This window comes from Ostrea edulis, chromosome 8, assembly GCF_947568905.1.
Source record: "Ostrea edulis chromosome 8, xbOstEdul1.1, whole genome shotgun sequence".
NCBI classification, from domain to species: Eukaryota; Metazoa; Mollusca; class Bivalvia; order Ostreida; family Ostreidae; genus Ostrea; species Ostrea edulis.
In genome coordinates this window covers 61,067,545-61,086,617 of record NC_079171.1, presented here as the reverse complement: position 1 = coordinate 61,086,617, position 19,073 = coordinate 61,067,545, and the positions used below count along the sequence as shown (strand labels likewise).

Genomic DNA, 19,073 nt, shown 5'->3' with positions numbered 1-19,073 from the left:
CCACGGACTGTTCATCTGATCACCAAAGATCAACTCCAGCATCTATATTCTATTGTTTGGATATCTCTCCCATTTGTTGAAAAATGTCCACTTTTGACCAAGTCAGTCCAAACAATGTTTATATTGGTACAACGGATCCTCGGGTGAGGAAGATAAAAGTAAGTAATTGTGATTGGTCTTCCCAAATATCAGAGAAAATACCGAAGAAATGATTCAGATAGTTAGAGGAAATTTTGATAATGATAAAAGCTGAAGAATGATCTCCAACATTGAATCACACCTCCATTACACATGTACTGGTTGTCAGTTTGTCTGTGTATGCCCCTCTGAGAATTTAACACTCATATTTAGATCCCACCAGCTATAGTTTAAGACACTCGCATGTATTTTGTTTGTAGGAGTTATGGAATTGATCACTGTTCTTTATCTTCAACTTTCATTTACACATTTTCTTAGCTCCCAGAGTAATAGCGGTCAGGGTCTTTTGATATGTTAAGATGTCTGTTTCAGCATTGAACTTCCGCTTTTAAGGTCATATCCGAGATACCCGTGACTCTCGACTTTAGGTGGCGAGCGATTGCCAAAGGAAAATGTATCAGTATTTATGTCTTAGATTACATCAGGGCAGGCGAAGGGAAGCTACAATTGTAGTTCGGATCTTTACAAAGAAATATATACAAAAAAGTAGCTTTTAAGCATTTTCTAAAAAACCACAAGTGTATTATGAAAGGCGAAGGCAACGAACAGTGATCAACCAAAGATAGAGTTGACAAACATGGACCGCTGGATTAACCAGAGGTAGGATCAGGTGCCTTGGAGGAGTAAGCATTCCTTGTCGACTAGTCACACCCACGGTGAGCTCTATATCCTGATCAGGTAAACGGAGTAATCCGTGGTCCAAACAGTGTGCATGTATACGATTCCCCATCGTTCATATTTCATTGCAACTTACATATAATATTTATGGCTCTAAACTTAAATCATACGTCAGAGCATGTATACTGTATGCTGAATTTTCAAATTATTTGGTCGAATGCATTATGAAGTGTTTCATACAAATTGTTGGACCGTTCTTTGCATGAAAAAGCAAATAATATTACCAAATAAATATGGGCAGGTGGCGATGGAGAATCTGAAGTCATAATGTTTGTCATACAGTTCAGTTGTTAGTTTGCCGCAAACATTTATGTTCAATAAAACATTTAACTATGATGCAGATAAGGAACACTCTGTATACTAATTTTGACTACGAATTACTCCCTTTACCTGATTTAGATATACGGTTGTTGTGATGTAATTGATCACAATTCGTTATCTTCACATTTTAAAGAATTATATAATCATGAACTTGACAAGATTCTTACTTAATGGGAACCTGACATTTTTTTTTTTTTTTTTTTTTTTTTTTTTTTTTACATGTATTTGCTATACAGCAATAACTATTTTCTATATGCATTACGTCAGGAATGTAAATCATTCTTGAATGAAAATGTAAAGCTAACAAACAGTAATCAATCTCATACCTTCCAAGGAATGCACAATTTGAAGTTGAATAAACGCGGACTTAGTAATAAACAAGTCCGTCCAAAGACCACCTGGAGGTAGGTATACGCGGACTTAGTAATAAACAAGTCCGTCCAAAGACCACCTGTACATACCAGATGTGGAAGGAGTGGACTTTGACTTTGACTGGTCACACCGATTTTAGATTTCTAAAACATTGTACAATATAATATATGCACTCTATTGATGGTAAATATCGCACACATTGGTACCATGGTTTCGAAACACATTATATACATTATGCGTATTGTACTGATACCAAATATCGCACTCTTTGTTAATTAAATAAAACAATGAATCACTCAATAATGTTTTATTTGTAATCTGCATTGTACACAGCGTTATATACAGTGTAAATAATGAAAATGAGCACGGTGTCTGGGTCTGTTATTAACGCTGTGTTTATAGATATTGCAATTTCTTCACTTCCACACTGCCATACTCAGCAACAAAAAGATTGTCTCTGACGTCCACACATAAACCCAATGGAGCGCGCAAACCACATTTATCAATGTGAAGAAGAAATTGTCCATCCTGATCTAGGATGTGGATGCGGTTAACATCTGCTGTCAAGATGTGACTCTGGCTGTCTGTAGTGATGCCGGCTGGGTTAAATGATTGCTCGATATTAGAAGGATGACCAGTGTATCTAAATCGAAATTTTCCAGACTGATTGACCACTACTACTGCCTTAGCTATCCAGTCAGCCACACAGATATCCATGTTCCTGTTCTCACAGATGTACTTCGTAAAGTAACGATCAGGTGAATAGAGAGGATGACCCTGATCATCAAATTGAATGGTTTGTTTCTCTGTGGATCCAGAATAACGGACAACTTGGGATTGTGTGGCATCATTACTGACGATGATGACCAGGAAATCTCCAGAGGAGGTACTACAAACATAACGAGGCGTCCACCCCTGTAGTGTAATTACGGTTTGTATCCGTTTATTCTTCACTAGGTTTACAGATTTATTTTCATTGTCAGTATAAACAAGATCTCCGTCTCGTGTCACTGCTATATCCCCTGGTATGTACCCTGACTCGGTTTGTATCGATGCCAGTAATTTTCCATGGAGGTTAAGGAGCTTCATAACTTTGTCAAAACCACATGTCCAGATTTTTTCTTCACTGAGACATGCAACACTACGTGGAGTATACCCAGTGTATATGGTGGTGATGAGTCGCGGTTCTTCAGACAGTGGTCTAACTGAAGTAGATGATGCTTTTGGTGTATCCATCCTGCGGTTATGATATTTTGTGGTGAGGGGTAAAGGTGATAAAGAGCCAAACATTTCATTGTTGTGAACTTTATTTGGTTTTTGCGGAGGAAAACTGGGTGACGCAACTTGGGCTTTAGAATGTAAACGTTCTGTTTTAGAGCTGATTTTGTTCAAAATGTCTGATATATCATGACTTTCATGTATACCGGAGGAGACGCAAGTAGAACAGACAGGAATGTCACATTTTTCACAGTGATGTTTGCATTGTTCATCGACATGTATCAGACAGTTTGAATAGTGTGGAGTATACTTTCTGTGTGGAAATGGCACAACGTTGTGTCTTCTTGACTCATCTGAAATATGTTTTTCTACACAGTCCGGACATAGATCCACATGGCAAAGGTCACAATGACTCTGCAGCGAAGTATTGTCACAGAGGTTACACAACAGGACGTCCTGGGCACTGCGCCAGGGATGCATGGCGTCAGCGTCGTATCAATCCATACTCTAAAATAATGCAATGAACGTTCAGTTGTTAGTATCAGTTTTGAACGAAAAACTTGAAGCGACAGCTGTTGATACTAAAAAGTATTTACATTGTGAAAGCATTAAATGACAAAAACGCAATCTAGCAAACCAGACAACAGTTACCTGCACATGGTATAGGTAAAATATCTCGGTTTTAAATGAAATGTAAAGATAAAAAAAAAACCAGCGATCAATTCCTAAAGAATACAAAACAGGGAACTGGACAAAGACGAACCCCTGGATATACCAGGGTGGGGTAAGATACCTAGGAGGAGTAAGCATCCCTTGTCGACCGGTCACACCCGCCATAAGACATATATTTTGATCATGCAAACGGTGTTATCCCTAGTTAAATTCAGTGCACCAAGAGCGGACTGACAATCGGTATAAAACACAGCAGACAGTATTTGACCAAATGATAGTTTGTGTTAGCAAACTAGATTGTTATAACGGTCATAAAAAGTGAACGAGACTCTTGAAATCCCTGCACCATCAACTTGTTTGTCAGTAGTCTACCTCGAATTAAAAACTTATACGCAGAACAATATCTTGCGTATTGAATCAGTTGAGATATATAAACATTATATGCAGGTGATAATGGGGCATTGCTACATAAATATAGCAAGTTAATGGTGGGGAAACTGTAATCAACCTGTTTACCATCAAGGTGAGTTGTTAGTTTGTCGTTGATGTCTATTTTCAATAGAATATCAAAGTATGAAGCAGAAGTGGACAACTATGTAGTGTCTTTAATTTTCGAGTTCACAGGGATATATTGATTCGACATATGGATGAACATTAGCATTGCTAATAGATTCAACGTCGTCGATATATTTAAATTTCTCATTGAAGGCCACAGCAGGAAAAGTTCTTTCTCACGTAGAAGTTTTTGAATAAATTCTACTTCATAGAAATATAAAGATGCAAAAATCTAAATATGTAATTCTAAAAGTTATCATTCAAAATGTTAATTAATCTGTTCTTTTTCAATTTAGGTTTAATAACAAAAACATGATTTGAATAATCTATGTTTTTTTTAATCTGAATGGTAGTGCTGATAGTGCATCGTATAGGTGATTTATGAGATATATCATTTTTCGTTATCTTTATATTCCATGTACAAATCAAAGTAAAACCTTTTTATTCAACGTATTAGACAAATCTAATTACCCAGAGAAAGAATGAGTAAATACACTGGTTATCAAAATAAAGTAACTTTCTCTGCTATTACATGGACCTATATAAATAATGTGTTGATCAAAATGTTTGTCACAACACAGTGTATAATGGTTATCTTTCCATTAGAATAAGTAATTCGAAGAAACAAAATCGGAAATTCGAATTTAACAACATGGGACGCAATGAGTGGCTGGGGCCTGGAGGTATGTGGGCTGTCTTGAAGGTAGGGATCCAGATGCCACAGATCAAAATGATGTACATTTATCGTAATGATTTATGACGTATTCCTTTATAATGATATAAAAATATCCTATTCGTAAAAATGATATATAACACTTATTACTTCAGAATAAGTGGGGGTGGGTGGGGGTGATAAGCAGGTGTCATCTGGTGTGATTTAGGTACCCCCATCGCTGTGAACACTAATTTACATTTTAGTAGTTGAATATTCTCAATACGCTTTCAAAGTCGTTCAATATGGATTTTCATATTGTATGACAGAAAACACTTACCTGAAAAAAGTGGATCATTAATCGGACTTTTGAACCCGAGAACGTTACTTGATGATGGCTGGATAATTTCACGTACGGTTTAATTTTACAACTTCACTTGATGATTATTTTCATGTATGGCTTACCAGCACGACGTCAACACTATACTTTTAAGCTTTAGAAAATGACCTAATATAAAGATAGCTGTATTTATGATAAAGGAAAATGCGTGCCCATGTTCGTCACGTACCCAGTCTGACCGACATATCACAAACTGATAACTAAATGATAGGTAGAATAAGTCATGGAGATTAACCCTGATATCTTGTTGATGAGTGTTAGGTGGATTGTGGAAACATCCCAAATGATAAGTAATATAACCCAGAATAGTGTCTACTGCTACCTGCTCAATCAGTGCAGGGCTATTTGAAACAAATATCAGGATATAAAACTGTTATCCCGTAATGTGGCCCCACCCTACCCCCAGAGACCATCAATTGCACAAACTTGGTGTTTCTGGAGAAATTGATGAAAATGTGAAAAGTTTAAGGACATATTGACGGACAGACAGATGACAACCAAACGGCAATAAAAATAGCTTACCTTAGCCTTCAGCTCAGATAACCTAATGAGATAGGTCGATATATGACACACCTACCTTTTCATTTTCACAATACGTCACGAGCCCTGTTAATGCTTACATGTTACGCGGATACTATTGTTCTTTTCTAATAATTTTGAAGAAAACTTCACATATTCTGTAACATTTTTTTTTTCTATTTTACCCCTAATTGTGGCGTTTATTCTTTACTAGATGAATATTCGCCCAAGCGCGGAAAATCACGATACACGGATATGTTATATTGAAAGATATCAGAGTCAGAAACAAGACAATTGCTAAAAGCCTTACTACCCATAATCCTCTGTATCTCGCACACAAAGAAACCAAAATCAACACGTGCGAGTCCAAGTTATCGGTGATTATGCTTACTGGTTCATGTAGATTTAAAATTTTAGAATTAGAAAGAGCGATTTGGAATAAGTGGTATATATATCTCTCTCTCCTTCCCTTTCTTGGGTTTCTCAACTAAATTTTGTAATACTCACAAGTGGCCAATTACTATAAGCAATGATCGGGGGTAATCAATATCGATACTTCGGAGGCCCGTTTTACAAAACAACTTACGACAAAGTCACAAAGTCTTAAATTGTATTACACAGTTATTGATTTAAATGAATGAATTAAAACGTTTCTGAGATTGAATTTTCAGCATCTTGTTTCATTATTTTAAATTGGAGTGAATTGTCGTACAATATGAGAAAATTCCTGTCTCTGAAGTTGGTGGTAAGTCGTAAGTTCTTTGGTAAAACGCACCCCGGGTGCCTATGTATTTTATTATAACGGTAGAAGGCAAATCTCTAACGCTCACAACAATGTAAATTACCTAAATCTAATGGGGGGGGGGGGGGGTGAGATAGGCAGGGAATTGACATGTTTTCATCTAAATCATCACTGCAAAAATATCAAGGGGGTGTTAAGTAATGTCCATACTTCAAATACGTGCGGAATCTATTGCATGTAAATGCATGCTTTATTTTGACAGAACATTGATAGCGCGTGTGTGTATTGTGAATGTATATTTCATTTCGTCCAACCACCTTGACCACTTGGATACGTATCGTATCAACATTGACTGTCTTGTTGTTGATGAATAAAAACTAAGCGGAAATTAACATTTTGTCTACCGATGAAAACCCTCAGCATGTTCATGACTCAGTTATTGAACCGAGTAGCCTATATACCAATGCGACTTTCATCCGTTCACATAGATCGCTACGGTAGCGGATCAAAGAATTTTATTTAGACTGTGTTAAGATGTAATGTACGCATAGTATGTCCTCAGGCTTTGTCAATGAAAAGAGGGAATTTTAAAAAAAATTCATAAGGTGCAATTTGAGCTATAAATACTATAGAAATATAAGGCAGCGAATTCTCATGCCAATGCTAACACCCCGCCCACTTTTTGCAGCCGTGTTAAAAGACGTATCCACCACTAAAATTCAGGCCTGTCAGAACTGATAAGAAAATCACTGATTATATCAAACAAAAGAGATGTTGATGAGGACGAAAATTGCTGATATATATGAAAGTTTTTGTTTTTGTTTGTCAAGCAATGTCCCTCAGGCACTAATGTATTGGTTGTTTTCTGTTCAGTCGAATGTTTCAACTCTCCATTAGATTCAACAGTGATCAATCAATATGCATACTAATGTTGGTGTGGAGTTGTCTTGGAAAAGGGATATGTGGGTTCGATTCTCGATCTTTGTCAAAAACCATCTGTCGGTGAACTGGGAGGTCTTATGTCACAGAAAGTCTTGGTAATGTAAACATACATCGTTTTAGCATCCTGAACTCCGAAGTCAAACTCTGCTGCACTGGGCATTTTTACGGGAGCGAACAATTATCAATTTACAATAAAGGAACGACTTAAATGTTCATTTACTATAATCAGTGATGACATTGAAACCATAATGTTTAATGTTTCTATCCGGAATTTTTTTTAATTAAAAGTGAAGGGAAAAATTCTTCCTAAACTATTTTTTTTTTTGAAAATTATTCGTCAAGTACCCGAGGAATTGAACTAAAATGAATGCAGGGTACATGGAGAGAGAGAGAGAGAGAGAGAGAGAGAGAGAGAGAGAGAGAGAGAGAGAGAGAGAGAGTACAAGCAACTGTGGTTGTTAACCATTGAGACACAACATACAGAGACGGGCGATTTAATAAGGTAGACTTTGTACATCGAAATTTGCTACCACTATATATTAAAATTCTAATTTAAAACCATCCTAATACTTATCGTGTCTGAGCGGGCTTTTAATTTCTGACAGTATTGAACATTTTAACACAACGTTTAAACTGCTAGTTTTCCTTTGAAATAACATTATATTTAGCATTTTAATTTTTCTAATATTTGAAATACATACATCAAATTTCATTTTCTGTCCTTCAAAAGTTAAGATAGTGTTGCCAGAATTTAATTCTTACTTGTCCCCACTTCTTTGGAATTTTAGACAAACCCCGTTGCTCGTCGTTATGTAGTGAGAGTTCCTCCGGAAGAATGGTTATAAAGGGTGTTAAGAAAGTTCGTTCCATGATTCACATCATGCCTAAACTTATTTATAAAGAACTCATATACTGGTTTTTATGTTTTTAATAACCGGACAGTCCACCTTTGTTTTTCAATATATTTTCAATTCTGTTTGGTATTGAATGAATTAAAGAAATCAAATGTTTCTGAGGTATCTCCCTCGATGTGTATTGAATTCGGCGGCGTAGTTGGCACATTGTTGTTGGGCGCGGATTCTTGTACGCCTCGTTCTTCAGAATACTCAAAAGATTTTCTATACAGTTTAGGTGCAAGGTGAAGATAACGAACAATGATCAATCTCGTAACTCCTACAAGCAATACAAAATAGATAGTTGGGCAAACACGGACCCCTGGACACACCAGAGGTGGGAGTCTGGGGAATTGACTGACCATACTTATTTCGAAATAAAGTTTGGTAAATTATTTTCACACCAGTTCTGTGTTAGGAGGGCAGTGTGAGATGTCGCTCCATCTTGAAAAAAAAAAACACCGTAGCGTGTCCTGGATATTGAACCAACTTTCGTTCGTCAATCCTACCACCCTTTTTCTGTCGATTCAGAGCAGGTTTTAGTTCATTTTGAAGAATGTTATGCATAAAATAATCAGCATTGATAGTTTTACCTGCTGGAACAATGTGAAGGTTGGACAAACCCTGAATTCCTATCGCACCCATATCATGACTTTAGCGCTCGACTTCACACATATTACGTCTGGACCCTCATCTGACTGGGACTCCCCATTCAACACCGTCCTGTCGGTTTGGAACATGAAACAAATATTTTGTAGATTCATCACTAAAGATGTAGAAGACTGGTTATATAGTGCAACCCACAGAATACTGGTTATATAGTGACTCACAGAATACTGGTTATATAGTGAATCACATAAGACTGGTTATATAGTGAATCACATAAGACTGGTTATATAGTGAATCACAGAGAACTGGTTATATAGTACGACCCACAGAATACTGGTTATATAGTGACTCACAGAACATTGGTATATAGTGAATCACAGAAGACTGGTTATATAGTGATCCACAGAAGACTGGTTATATAGTGACTCACAGAAGAATCACAGAATACTGGTTATATTGTGAATCACATAAGACTGGTTATATAATGAATCACAGAAAACTGGTTATATAGTGAAACACATAAGACTGGTTATATAGTGAATCACAGAAAACTGGTTATATAGTGCGACCCACAGAAGACTGGTTATATAGTGACTCACAGAAGGCTGGTTATATAGTGACCTTCTGAAAACTGGTTATATAGTGAGACCCCCAGAAGACTGGTTATATTTTGAGACCTCCGGTAACTTGTTTAACTCACGATTCATGGCTGTAAGGTGATTTTACATAGACCAATCAGTTACCTTCTTTGTTATTACAAAGATAGGTAGTATTGTATAAATATTCTTAAACTGTTTTGATAAGCTCATGTGCCTTAATTTGTATGCACATTGATTATCTCCAGCTATACCAACACTGTGCACAAACCAACAGCATCCAGTACGAATTCTTGTTAATGCACAACAGTCATCATTCGTGGAAAAATCAATGTGCCAAATTGGAGTAACATCTCACACTCTAACACTGTGGTCGAGATGGAGACCTGTTCTTTTTCATTCTTCTTGTTTTGCTTATGTTTTAAGCTGGGCTATGTTGACGCTCAGTTAAAAGAAAGTTATCTTAATCGTGAGTTTTTGGGGTCTTTGTCGAATGAACTGAGTATTCTTTTTGCGATCGAAAGACCCACATTTATTTCAGCTGCAGTTTCCTGTAAAACTCAATGTGGAGGAGATCGACGATGCATAGGACTGGAGATCTGTCAAATTCAGGAACATCTGTATCAGTGCAGAGCTTGCTGTGGTTGGAAGAAGCTCGGACAAGAAATGGCTAACAAGAACCTAGCGGACTGTGGATATTTTCAGATGGTAAATGTTTCATTCTAGCGGTCAAATATCGTCATATAAATGCCGATAGATTAGCACAGTTTATTAGCATGTAAAGTGGTAATTGGTTTGAAAAAAGCATATCTGTTGAATTAATAGAGATAAATAAAGTTAGAACAAAGATATATTTTTTTATTTATATTGGGAATAAAAACGAAGAAATATTATTATTCTTGTTATATATTTCTTTAATCAGGTGGATGATAACCATAAAAGATATGTAAATGGTGAGTGCTGTTTTCTGTTATATCATTCAATGTATATTTGAGCAATGGATTATCATTTTTGAAAGGTGTGGTCTCATAACTGCAACTCTATTTGTATATACATTGAATAACTCGCATTTGAAATATGATAAATATTCGCTGATATTTACATTTTTTCAAAACTCCCTTAATGTGTGCATTTTTCATTTATATCATAAATATCCTGCCTAATTTTCTGGGTAAGTAGAGGAACAACTTTGGAAATTGAAAGTTGAAGATAACGACCATTCATCTATCTCATAACTCCTATAAGCAATACAAAGTAGATAGTTGGGCAAACACGGACCCCTGAACACACCAAAGGTGGGATCAAATGCCTAGGAGGTGTAAACACCCCCTGTAAAGAGAATGTGATGCCATAAAGTAACAGAAAAAGAATGTGAAATTCTGGAAAATCTGGAATCACATTTTTGGATTGATTTTCAATTAACTTTCTAAAACATCAACTTATTTATAAACTTGCATAATTTGAATTCAGTTTAAACATTTCATAGCTTTTCGAATCTATCTAATTGCTAACAGCTTATATATAATTACTGTATGTGCTAGTCAGCCTTGCTACTTCAAGAAATTGAAAGAAAAATTACTAAAACAAGAATTATTGAAGAATCCCTTACTTGGATCAATTCCGTGTGCTTCTTTGGTGATATTACATAATAGACAAGGTTAATTTCTTTGGCATAGAATGGGGTCCCAGACGGGAAGTGGCACCGTTTATATTATGTCGAACACAGGAACTGCTAAGTTAGTCTGTAATAATAATAGTAGGGGTTCCTTAATAAAAGGTAATGCTCATTTTATCAGGAGGTGGTATGGTATAAACTCCTACGATCGTTATCACAAAATCACAGGTTCCTATGGGCCGAAATGTTAGATACAGACGACATGTTTGACAGTGTTCATACGCTTAATATATTTATAGTTGTTCGGTCTTTTTAAGAAATTGTCCCTCAAAACTCTATAATATATTTTATCAACGGATTAAAGGGTAAATACAAATATTTATCTATGAATATTTGTCTTTTTACGACCTTTAACGATATCCACACACATTGAGATGCCTGTATTTCACGCAAACTAGCGGGGCTCAAAGCCAATACTGCCGATCACGAAGCAAACTTCATTACCATAGAGCTACCACGATAGGTCTCTTGAATGAAAGGTGAAGATAACGAACAGTGATCAATCTCATAACTCCTCTAAGCAATACAAAATAGATAGTTTGGAAAACACGGACTCCTGGACACACCAGAGGTGTGGTCAGGTGCCTAGGAGGAATAAGCATTGCTTGTCGACCGGTCACACCCACCGTGAGCCCTGATCAGGTAAACGGATTGATCCGTAGTCAAAATCAGTGTCCCAGGAACTGCCTAACAATCGGTATGAACCATGTCAGACAGCATATAACCCAATGATAAGTTGTATTGACAAACTATAACGACCATATAGTTTGCAAAATGCTGCCTTCAATCGAGACTGTTGAAACCCCTGTAACATCAATATGTTTGTCAGTAGCTTGTCTCGATTTAAAAATTGACTATACGCAGGAAAAGCTCTTACGCATCGAATCAGTTGAAAGATATAAACACCATATGTAGGTGATAATGGAATATTGCTACATAAATATGGGAAATTGACGATTGAGAAGCTGAAATCATCCCGTTTGTCATACAGTTGAGTTGTCAGTTTGCCGTTAATGTCCACTTTCAATAAAATATCTAAGTATGAAGCATATGCAGAATGCACTGTAAATTCCCTCTCGGCAATATAAGTATGTTTTCGTTTATATCAGTTTCTAGCACCATGCCAAAACAATCAAATAATTGTAAAATATTACATGCCTAATGGGATGAGAATTGACCTCTAATTCATTATTTTAGATGGGAATAAGTGAAAATATCAACAATGATCAATCTCAAAAGTGTTATAAAGAATGTAGGAATTAAAGTAAGGCAAACAAAGACCCTAGAATATACTATACTTGGGACCAGATGACTGGTGGGAGTACGCACTCGCTGTTAACCGATCACACCCGTCGTGAGCCTTATATTTCGACCAGGGGTTATCTGTAGTCGAAATCACAGAATAAAGAACGGCCTAACAATATTAATAGAAAAAAATAGGCAGCATTTGAAGGATTGACAGCAACGCTGTATTGAAATACTAGATCGTTATAACGACCAAAGTATTTGCGAAATACTGACTTTAAACTAAACAGTTTCAACCACTCTAATATTAATTCTTTGTCAGCAGCCTGTCTCGATTTAAAACATGATCATAAGCAGAAAAAGCTCTTATGTATCGAATCGGTCGAAATATTTAAATATGATATGCAGGCAATAATGGGCTATTGAGAGATAAATTTGGGAAGTCGACAATGAGGACGCTGAGGGCATACCGTTTGTCATAAAATGAAGTTGTTAGTTTGCCGTTAACATCCATTTTCAAAGAAACATCTAAGTACGAAGCAGATGTGGATGACTTCATGGTGTCTTTAATCTCGTTATCACTTGGATATATCGAACATAGGGCTCACGGCGGGTTTGACCGGTCAACAGGGGATGCTTACTCCTCCTAGGCACCTGATCCCACCTCTGGTGTGTCCAGGGGTCCGTGTTTGCCCAACTATCTATTTTGTATTGTTTATAGGTGTTATGAGATTGATCACTGTTCGTTATCTTCACTTTGCATACATATGAATGAAAATAATTTTTGCTAGTATACAAAACACCGTCGATATATCTAAAGGTGGAGTTAAAGGCGACGGCAACATGTTTGTTTCATCTCATATAGAAGCCAATTATATCACACCGCTTAGATACTTGATTACAATAACCCGTGGAAATAAAAACGCTTTACGATATATTCAATCAAGTTTTGATTGGAAAAGTGATAAGAAACAGCAATTTCATCATTGCCATATGAAATAAAAATATCAAAACCAACAGTCATTGGATAGAAAAAGAAATAGAAATAATGATACCATCATAACTCCGTTTACCTCATCAGGATATAAGGCTCACGGCGGGTGTGGCCGGTCGACAGGGGATGTTTACTCCTCCTAGGCATCTAATCCCACCGTATTTGCATAACTATCTATTTTGTATTGCTTATAGGAGTTATGAGATTGATCACTGTTCGTTGTCTTTGCCTTTCATTTATATAGCATCCTTTTCATACACTATTCACGGTCAAAGGAAATAACACCATGATAATTTTTAAAAAAATACCTTACAGTTTCGGTAAAAATCTGGACTGTCAAGAAAATTCATCAACATACAAAATATTTAATAAATTATTGTAAGATGAAAGGCGAAAATAAGGAAGAGTGTATTAAAGTATATTATGAATACAAAATGGAGTGTTACGTAAACACGGACCCTTGGACATACCAGAGGTGGGGTCAGGTGCCTAGGAGGAGTAATCACCCGTGCCGACCCCATACACCTGTGGGTGATCAGGTCAACGGTGTTATTCGCAGTCAAAACCAGTGCCAAGAAATATGTTCTTTTTAATTTTCAATACTAGCAGTTATGTATTCAACGGGAAATCCTATATCAAAATGATCACATCGCCCACTTTGACGGTAACAACATTTCATATAGATGCAAGGTGAAGATAACGAACAGTGATCAATCTCATAACTCCCACAAGCAATACAAAATAGATAGTTGGGCAAACACGGACCCCTGGACACACCAGAGGTGGGATCAGGTGCCTAGGAGGAGTAAGTATCCCCTGTTGACCGGTCACACCCGCCGCGAGCCCCATATCCTGATCAGGTAAACGGAGTAATCTGCAGTCAAAATCAGTGTGCCAAGAACGGCTTAACAATCGGTATGAAACACGTCAGACAGCATTTGACCCAATGTGAGGTTGTATTGACGAACTAGATCGTTATAACGACCATAGAATTTGCGAAATGCTGACTTCAATCGAGACTGTTGAAATCCCTGTTTGTCAGTAGCTTTGTCAGTAGTAGTGTCGTTTTGAAACGCCCAACATTGTAGAAAATAAAGCTCGTGTAATATATAGAGGTGTCAATTTAAGATTGAATGTGTGTGAAATAATTGGTTTCACCCTGATTTGAATAAGTGTATCAAAATGCAAACGTAAAATCAGGGAAAGTAACAAAAATGTTCTTAAGATTTATTCATGTAAAGTTTTGATGGTGCAGAAATGTAATTTGAAAAAAAAAAATGAAATATTTATTTTAAAAAAAAGTATTTCATGATGTTTCCTTTCCCCAGAGTTCTTTATTGTGGGGAAATTAGATAAAGATGCATTATGAATGAATTTCTCAGTGTACATTCATATTTTTAAATGATGATGTTGGCTCACTGAATTTTATATGATGTTTGGTAATCATCAATGCAATTTCTCATCAATTACAAACAGTTACATCTAGATGTCTCTCGAGCACCTGTGTTTAATTTGCATAACCAATGTACCGCGAACTTCGATAAATAAAGAATATACAGATTTGTTATCTGATTAATTGAGTGTGTTAAACAGATATATACATGATTTTGCTATAAAATCCATTCATAATCAAAAATTGAAATGTATCTAATATAAAGAGTACGTTGCGAATTCATCTCAATATCACCTTTTTGGTATTTGGAATAAACTATCATTTTATAAGTGATATATTCTGAAAAACAGCATAATTTACTCTATGTCTTAATAGGAAACTTGACTCAGAAACAAAACCAGAAGAACATTCGGTATAAATGTTTGTACAGAAGTAAATTTATTTTACTATCTGCCATACATATATAAACACCATCACTCACACACACCTCGCTGTCCCTTACATACACACATAACGAGACGCATATATACAAGGAGCCTCTTTCTCTTGCTCGCAAATCACAACACACTCTCCTCCGCACTCCATCTATCACACCATCTCCCTTCAACACGAACGAGAACAATATCCCAACCACACAGAGCTACCAACCCTGTATCGTACACCCTCACCCTATTTAACTCTTCTGCAACATTGTCACCTTCGTCACTGTTATAACCCCCTGTTACGTCATAAATACATGTACCTCTATGACGTAATGTGTTTTCATAACTCTCTAATATCCCAATTCGTCAAACTGCCGTAGTCCTGGATGTGCGAACCCTCTGTCATGAATTTCCAATCCGTCTTCAAGTTATGTCAAACCTCATGTTATGTCACCACCTGTCGACCTGTCACACCCACCGTGAGCCCTATATAGTGACCAGGTAACCTACCATCCAAAGACAAAGTCAGTGTTGTAAGAACAGCCTAAAATCGGTATGAAACACGTCATACAGCAATTGACCCAATGAAAGGTTGTATTAGCAAATGTATCTTTATTACGAGCATAGAATTAGCGAAATACTGACTTCATACCAAACAAGACAGACACAATAATCCAGAGTACTTCAAATTGTTCTTTCAAATTTCCAAATATATTCTGTATTTTATAAATGTTTTCATACCGATGTTGCCTTAATAGTACTGCATGCATAGCAGGTAGGTTTTAGCTCGAGATATTTTGATGATATGAAAATACATGCTTTCTGTTCCTACTTCTTTGGTAACGTGAATGTTCACAAATGTTGTACATAATGTATTCAATAAAAATGACAAGAAATGACAAGTAGCAATCAGGGTTAAGGTAGCACTAACCAAATTTATTTTCCCCTTAGATAATTTAAACACAGCTTTCAGTCTTGCTTGCTGCTCGATATCAGTTACCAGTAGCAAAAAAACACACAATAATTTCAAATCTACAAGGGGTGGATTCATAATCCGTATGTATTAAGCAATTAGGTGAGGTGAAAGTAACCAATCAGTATTTAAATTGAGTTATAATCAGTTGAGACGAATTATTATAATAAATATATTATACCAGTAATTTACGTTTACGTAACCTTATCATTATTTGAATTTCCACAGGTTGCAATCAGATGTGATTAATATTGACGATTCTATTGAATTCATTTCGACATATGGACGGGTTCATTTTTACTATCTTTAATTGAGTCAAATTCCACCGACATTCATATTGCATGAGATTTATTACAGGAAGCACTTTAAACACAATAAAGAAAAACAGCAACCAAGGAACGGGGTTCATAACCCCGAATAAATTTTTCTACAATTTTTCGGAAGATACTTTTTTTTACGAGCAGCTGTAAATGTTAGTCTCAAAAGTTTTCCCGATTCACTATAAACACAACAGCACCAATTAAAACACACACACACACACACACACACACACACACACACACACACACACACACACACACACACACACACACACACAAACCGAAAGAAAAAAAAAACACACCCAACTGAAATCTTTACATACTATTTGAAATTAAACCATTATGAACTTATTGAATTGCCAAACTTACCTCATCCACTGCTTTATAGTACTACATGCTTTATCATAATTATTTCTAGTTCGAGATACCTTTACGGTAAAGAAAGAAAAAAAGATCTTTAATTCTTTATTTTGTAGTTGCAGTTGGAAAGCCGACATCCATGAGCTCTACCATTAACAACTATCAATTGCCAAGAAATGCAGTGGACGGTGTCGTTCTGTGTCGTTTGATTGACCTTTCCCACTCAAGAAGTGAACAGAATCCCTGGCTCAAAATAGATCTCCAAGGGTTGTTTGATATTCTGAGTGTATTGATCTACGCCAGGCAAGACTGCTGTGGTACGTTACGAAAGATACTGCCATGTAATGTCTCTTGTGTTTCAAAGTTAATCACAACTGATGAATTGCTCATCCTAATCATTTAAGACATTCTTCTACATACTCTGAGTGTATCAATTCCCTTTCCATAATGAAATGTGAAGATAACGATCCATGATCAATCTCATAATTCATATAAGCAATACAAAATAGAGAGTTTGGCAAACATGAAACCCTTGATATACTAACGGTTGGATCAGGTGCTAAGAAGGGGTAAACATACACTGTTGGTCGGTCATATGCGTCGTGAGGCCTATGTCTTGATTATGTAAAAGGATTTGTCCTTAGTCAAAATCTTTGCGCCAAGAACGGTCTAACAATCGGTATGGAGCATGTCAGACAGCATTTGAACCAATAAAAGGTTGTATTGGCAAACTAGATCGTTATAACGACCGTGGAATTTGCGAAATGCTGACGTTAAAGGAAAATAATGAAACCTCTGCATCATCAACCTTTTTGTCATTAGCATATCACGATTAAAAAAAAACAACTGATCATACACAGAACAAGCTCTTGCGTACCAATACGTTGAAATGTATACAATAGCTGCTGCTGCTTAACATAAATATTGATGATAGTTGCTAATGGCAAAATAATAGCCTAACTTAAGGACAGACGCCAAGATTTCTTTCCACTGTCAGCTTAACATATCCATAAAACAATACCCCGTTATTGCTTGCATTTGGTGCTTATGTCCCTCAACGCAATTTCTTCTTTTGCATACTCTTTGTTTTTTAAATCAACAACAAGTTGATGGTGTATGGGGTTTCACCAGTCTCATTGCAAGTTAACATTTTGCAAACCCGATTCTATCTATTATGCCAACTCAAACTGTCATTGGGTCAAATGGTGTTCGAAGTATGTCATGCTTATTTTTGTTAGACAGTTCTTTTTACACTGATTTGACTGCAGATTACTCTGTTTACCTCATCAAGATGTATGGCTTACGATTGATGTAACTGGTGAGCTGATGTTTACTCCTTCTAGGCACATGACCCCACCTCTTGTATATCGAGAGGTCTGTGTTTGCCCAAATCTTAATGCTGAGTCTCTCCGATAAGTTATTAGAGTGTTCGTTATTACCTTTTCATGTAATGTTTATTGTTTTATTGCTAGAACCCGGTAGATTGAAAAACGCCATGGTAACTGTTTTCAATGATGCCGAGAACCGCATCTGTGGTTTCTACCCAGGTCCTACCTTTAAACATGACCGCATATCTGTTCTGTGTGAACCACTCACCGAGGGTCGCTTAATAACCCTAGCATTGAATTTGGAACCTGGAACATATTCTTATCTTCAAGTATGTGAGGTCCAGGTCTATGGAAGACTACTACAGCTGTAATGTGACATTATCCAGCAAAATAAACGATACAGATCGGGGATGCATCCAGGAATTGAGTTTAAGAGGTGAATCGTCATGAGACAGGGGCTTCTTAAGGTGAAGTCGAGGGAAACTCCCCGATTTGACATATTTTATATGGCTTGAAATGTGTCTCCTATTTAGTCATATCTAGTATTTCCTGTTATTTTTCGTCATTTTACTGAGGTGAAATTAATAAGATTACGCAAATCAACAAGTTCACTCAAAAAAAGCATTCTAATGAAACAAAAGATCCTGTAATTCATTTCTCCAAAAGTGAAAAAAGCTGAAGCATCATGGCTTTTTTTCTAAAGAGACCATGGTGTACTTTAAAGTTGAAAGTTTTAGGAGTGGATGACGCCAAATGCGGTCCTTATATCCGCAACTTGAAACAAACTACAATGTATTCTTGATAGGATTTGATTTGCAATTTAATCTCCAGATGCTACGATAATTAAAAACAATATAGGATATAGCATATATTGAAACAACTGTCACACCACGACATTGTGATATCTACGTTTGTCGGTATTGGAGGAACAAAGCAAACATGCTTAAAGTTCAGAGTACCTGTACATAGAATCAGGTCTATGTTCATTGAAGTATT

The 19,073-nt window shown here is 36.4% G+C and overlaps 2 protein-coding genes across 2 annotated transcripts; one reads left to right on the top strand and one right to left on the bottom strand.

The window, feature by feature from the left end:
* Positions 1–1,861: 1,861 nt before the first annotated feature.
* On the bottom strand, positions 1,862–5,169 carry LOC125662505 (uncharacterized). Its single transcript, XM_048894749.2, has 2 exons — positions 5,007–5,169; positions 1,862–3,294 (listed from the first exon to the last, which is right to left on the bottom strand). The coding sequence occupies exon 2, from the start codon at positions 3,265–3,267 to the stop codon at positions 1,966–1,968; it is 1,302 nt and encodes a 433-aa protein (XP_048750706.2). The 5' UTR covers positions 3,268–3,294; positions 5,007–5,169; the 3' UTR covers positions 1,862–1,965.
* Positions 4,667–17,152, top strand: LOC125663429 (uncharacterized). The gene is made up of 4 exons (XM_056147753.1): positions 4,667–4,717; positions 9,794–10,075; positions 10,290–10,320; positions 16,866–17,152. Exons 1-4 carry the CDS (start codon positions 4,667–4,669, stop codon positions 17,150–17,152), a joined length of 651 nt encoding a protein of 216 aa, XP_056003728.1.
* Positions 17,153–19,073: the final 1,921 nt, after the last annotated feature.

Excerpts from the sequence above, each read along its gene's own strand:
- LOC125663429 (XM_056147753.1), top strand. The coding sequence starts at position 4,667 with ATGGGACGCAATGAGTGGCTGGGGCCTGGAGGTATGTGGGCTGTCTTG. Across the intron at positions 4,718-9,793 it reads GTATGTGGGCTGTCTTGAAG|CTGGGCTATGTTGACGCTCA; the intron begins GTAGGGATCCAG and ends TTATGTTTTAAG. Across the intron at positions 10,321-16,865 it reads CCATAAAAGATATGTAAATG|TTGCAGTTGGAAAGCCGACA; the intron begins GTGAGTGCTGTT and ends TTTATTTTGTAG.
- LOC125662505 (XM_048894749.2), bottom strand. The coding sequence starts at position 3,267 with ATGCATCCCTGGCGCAGTGCCCAGGACGTCCTGTTGTGTAACCTCTGT.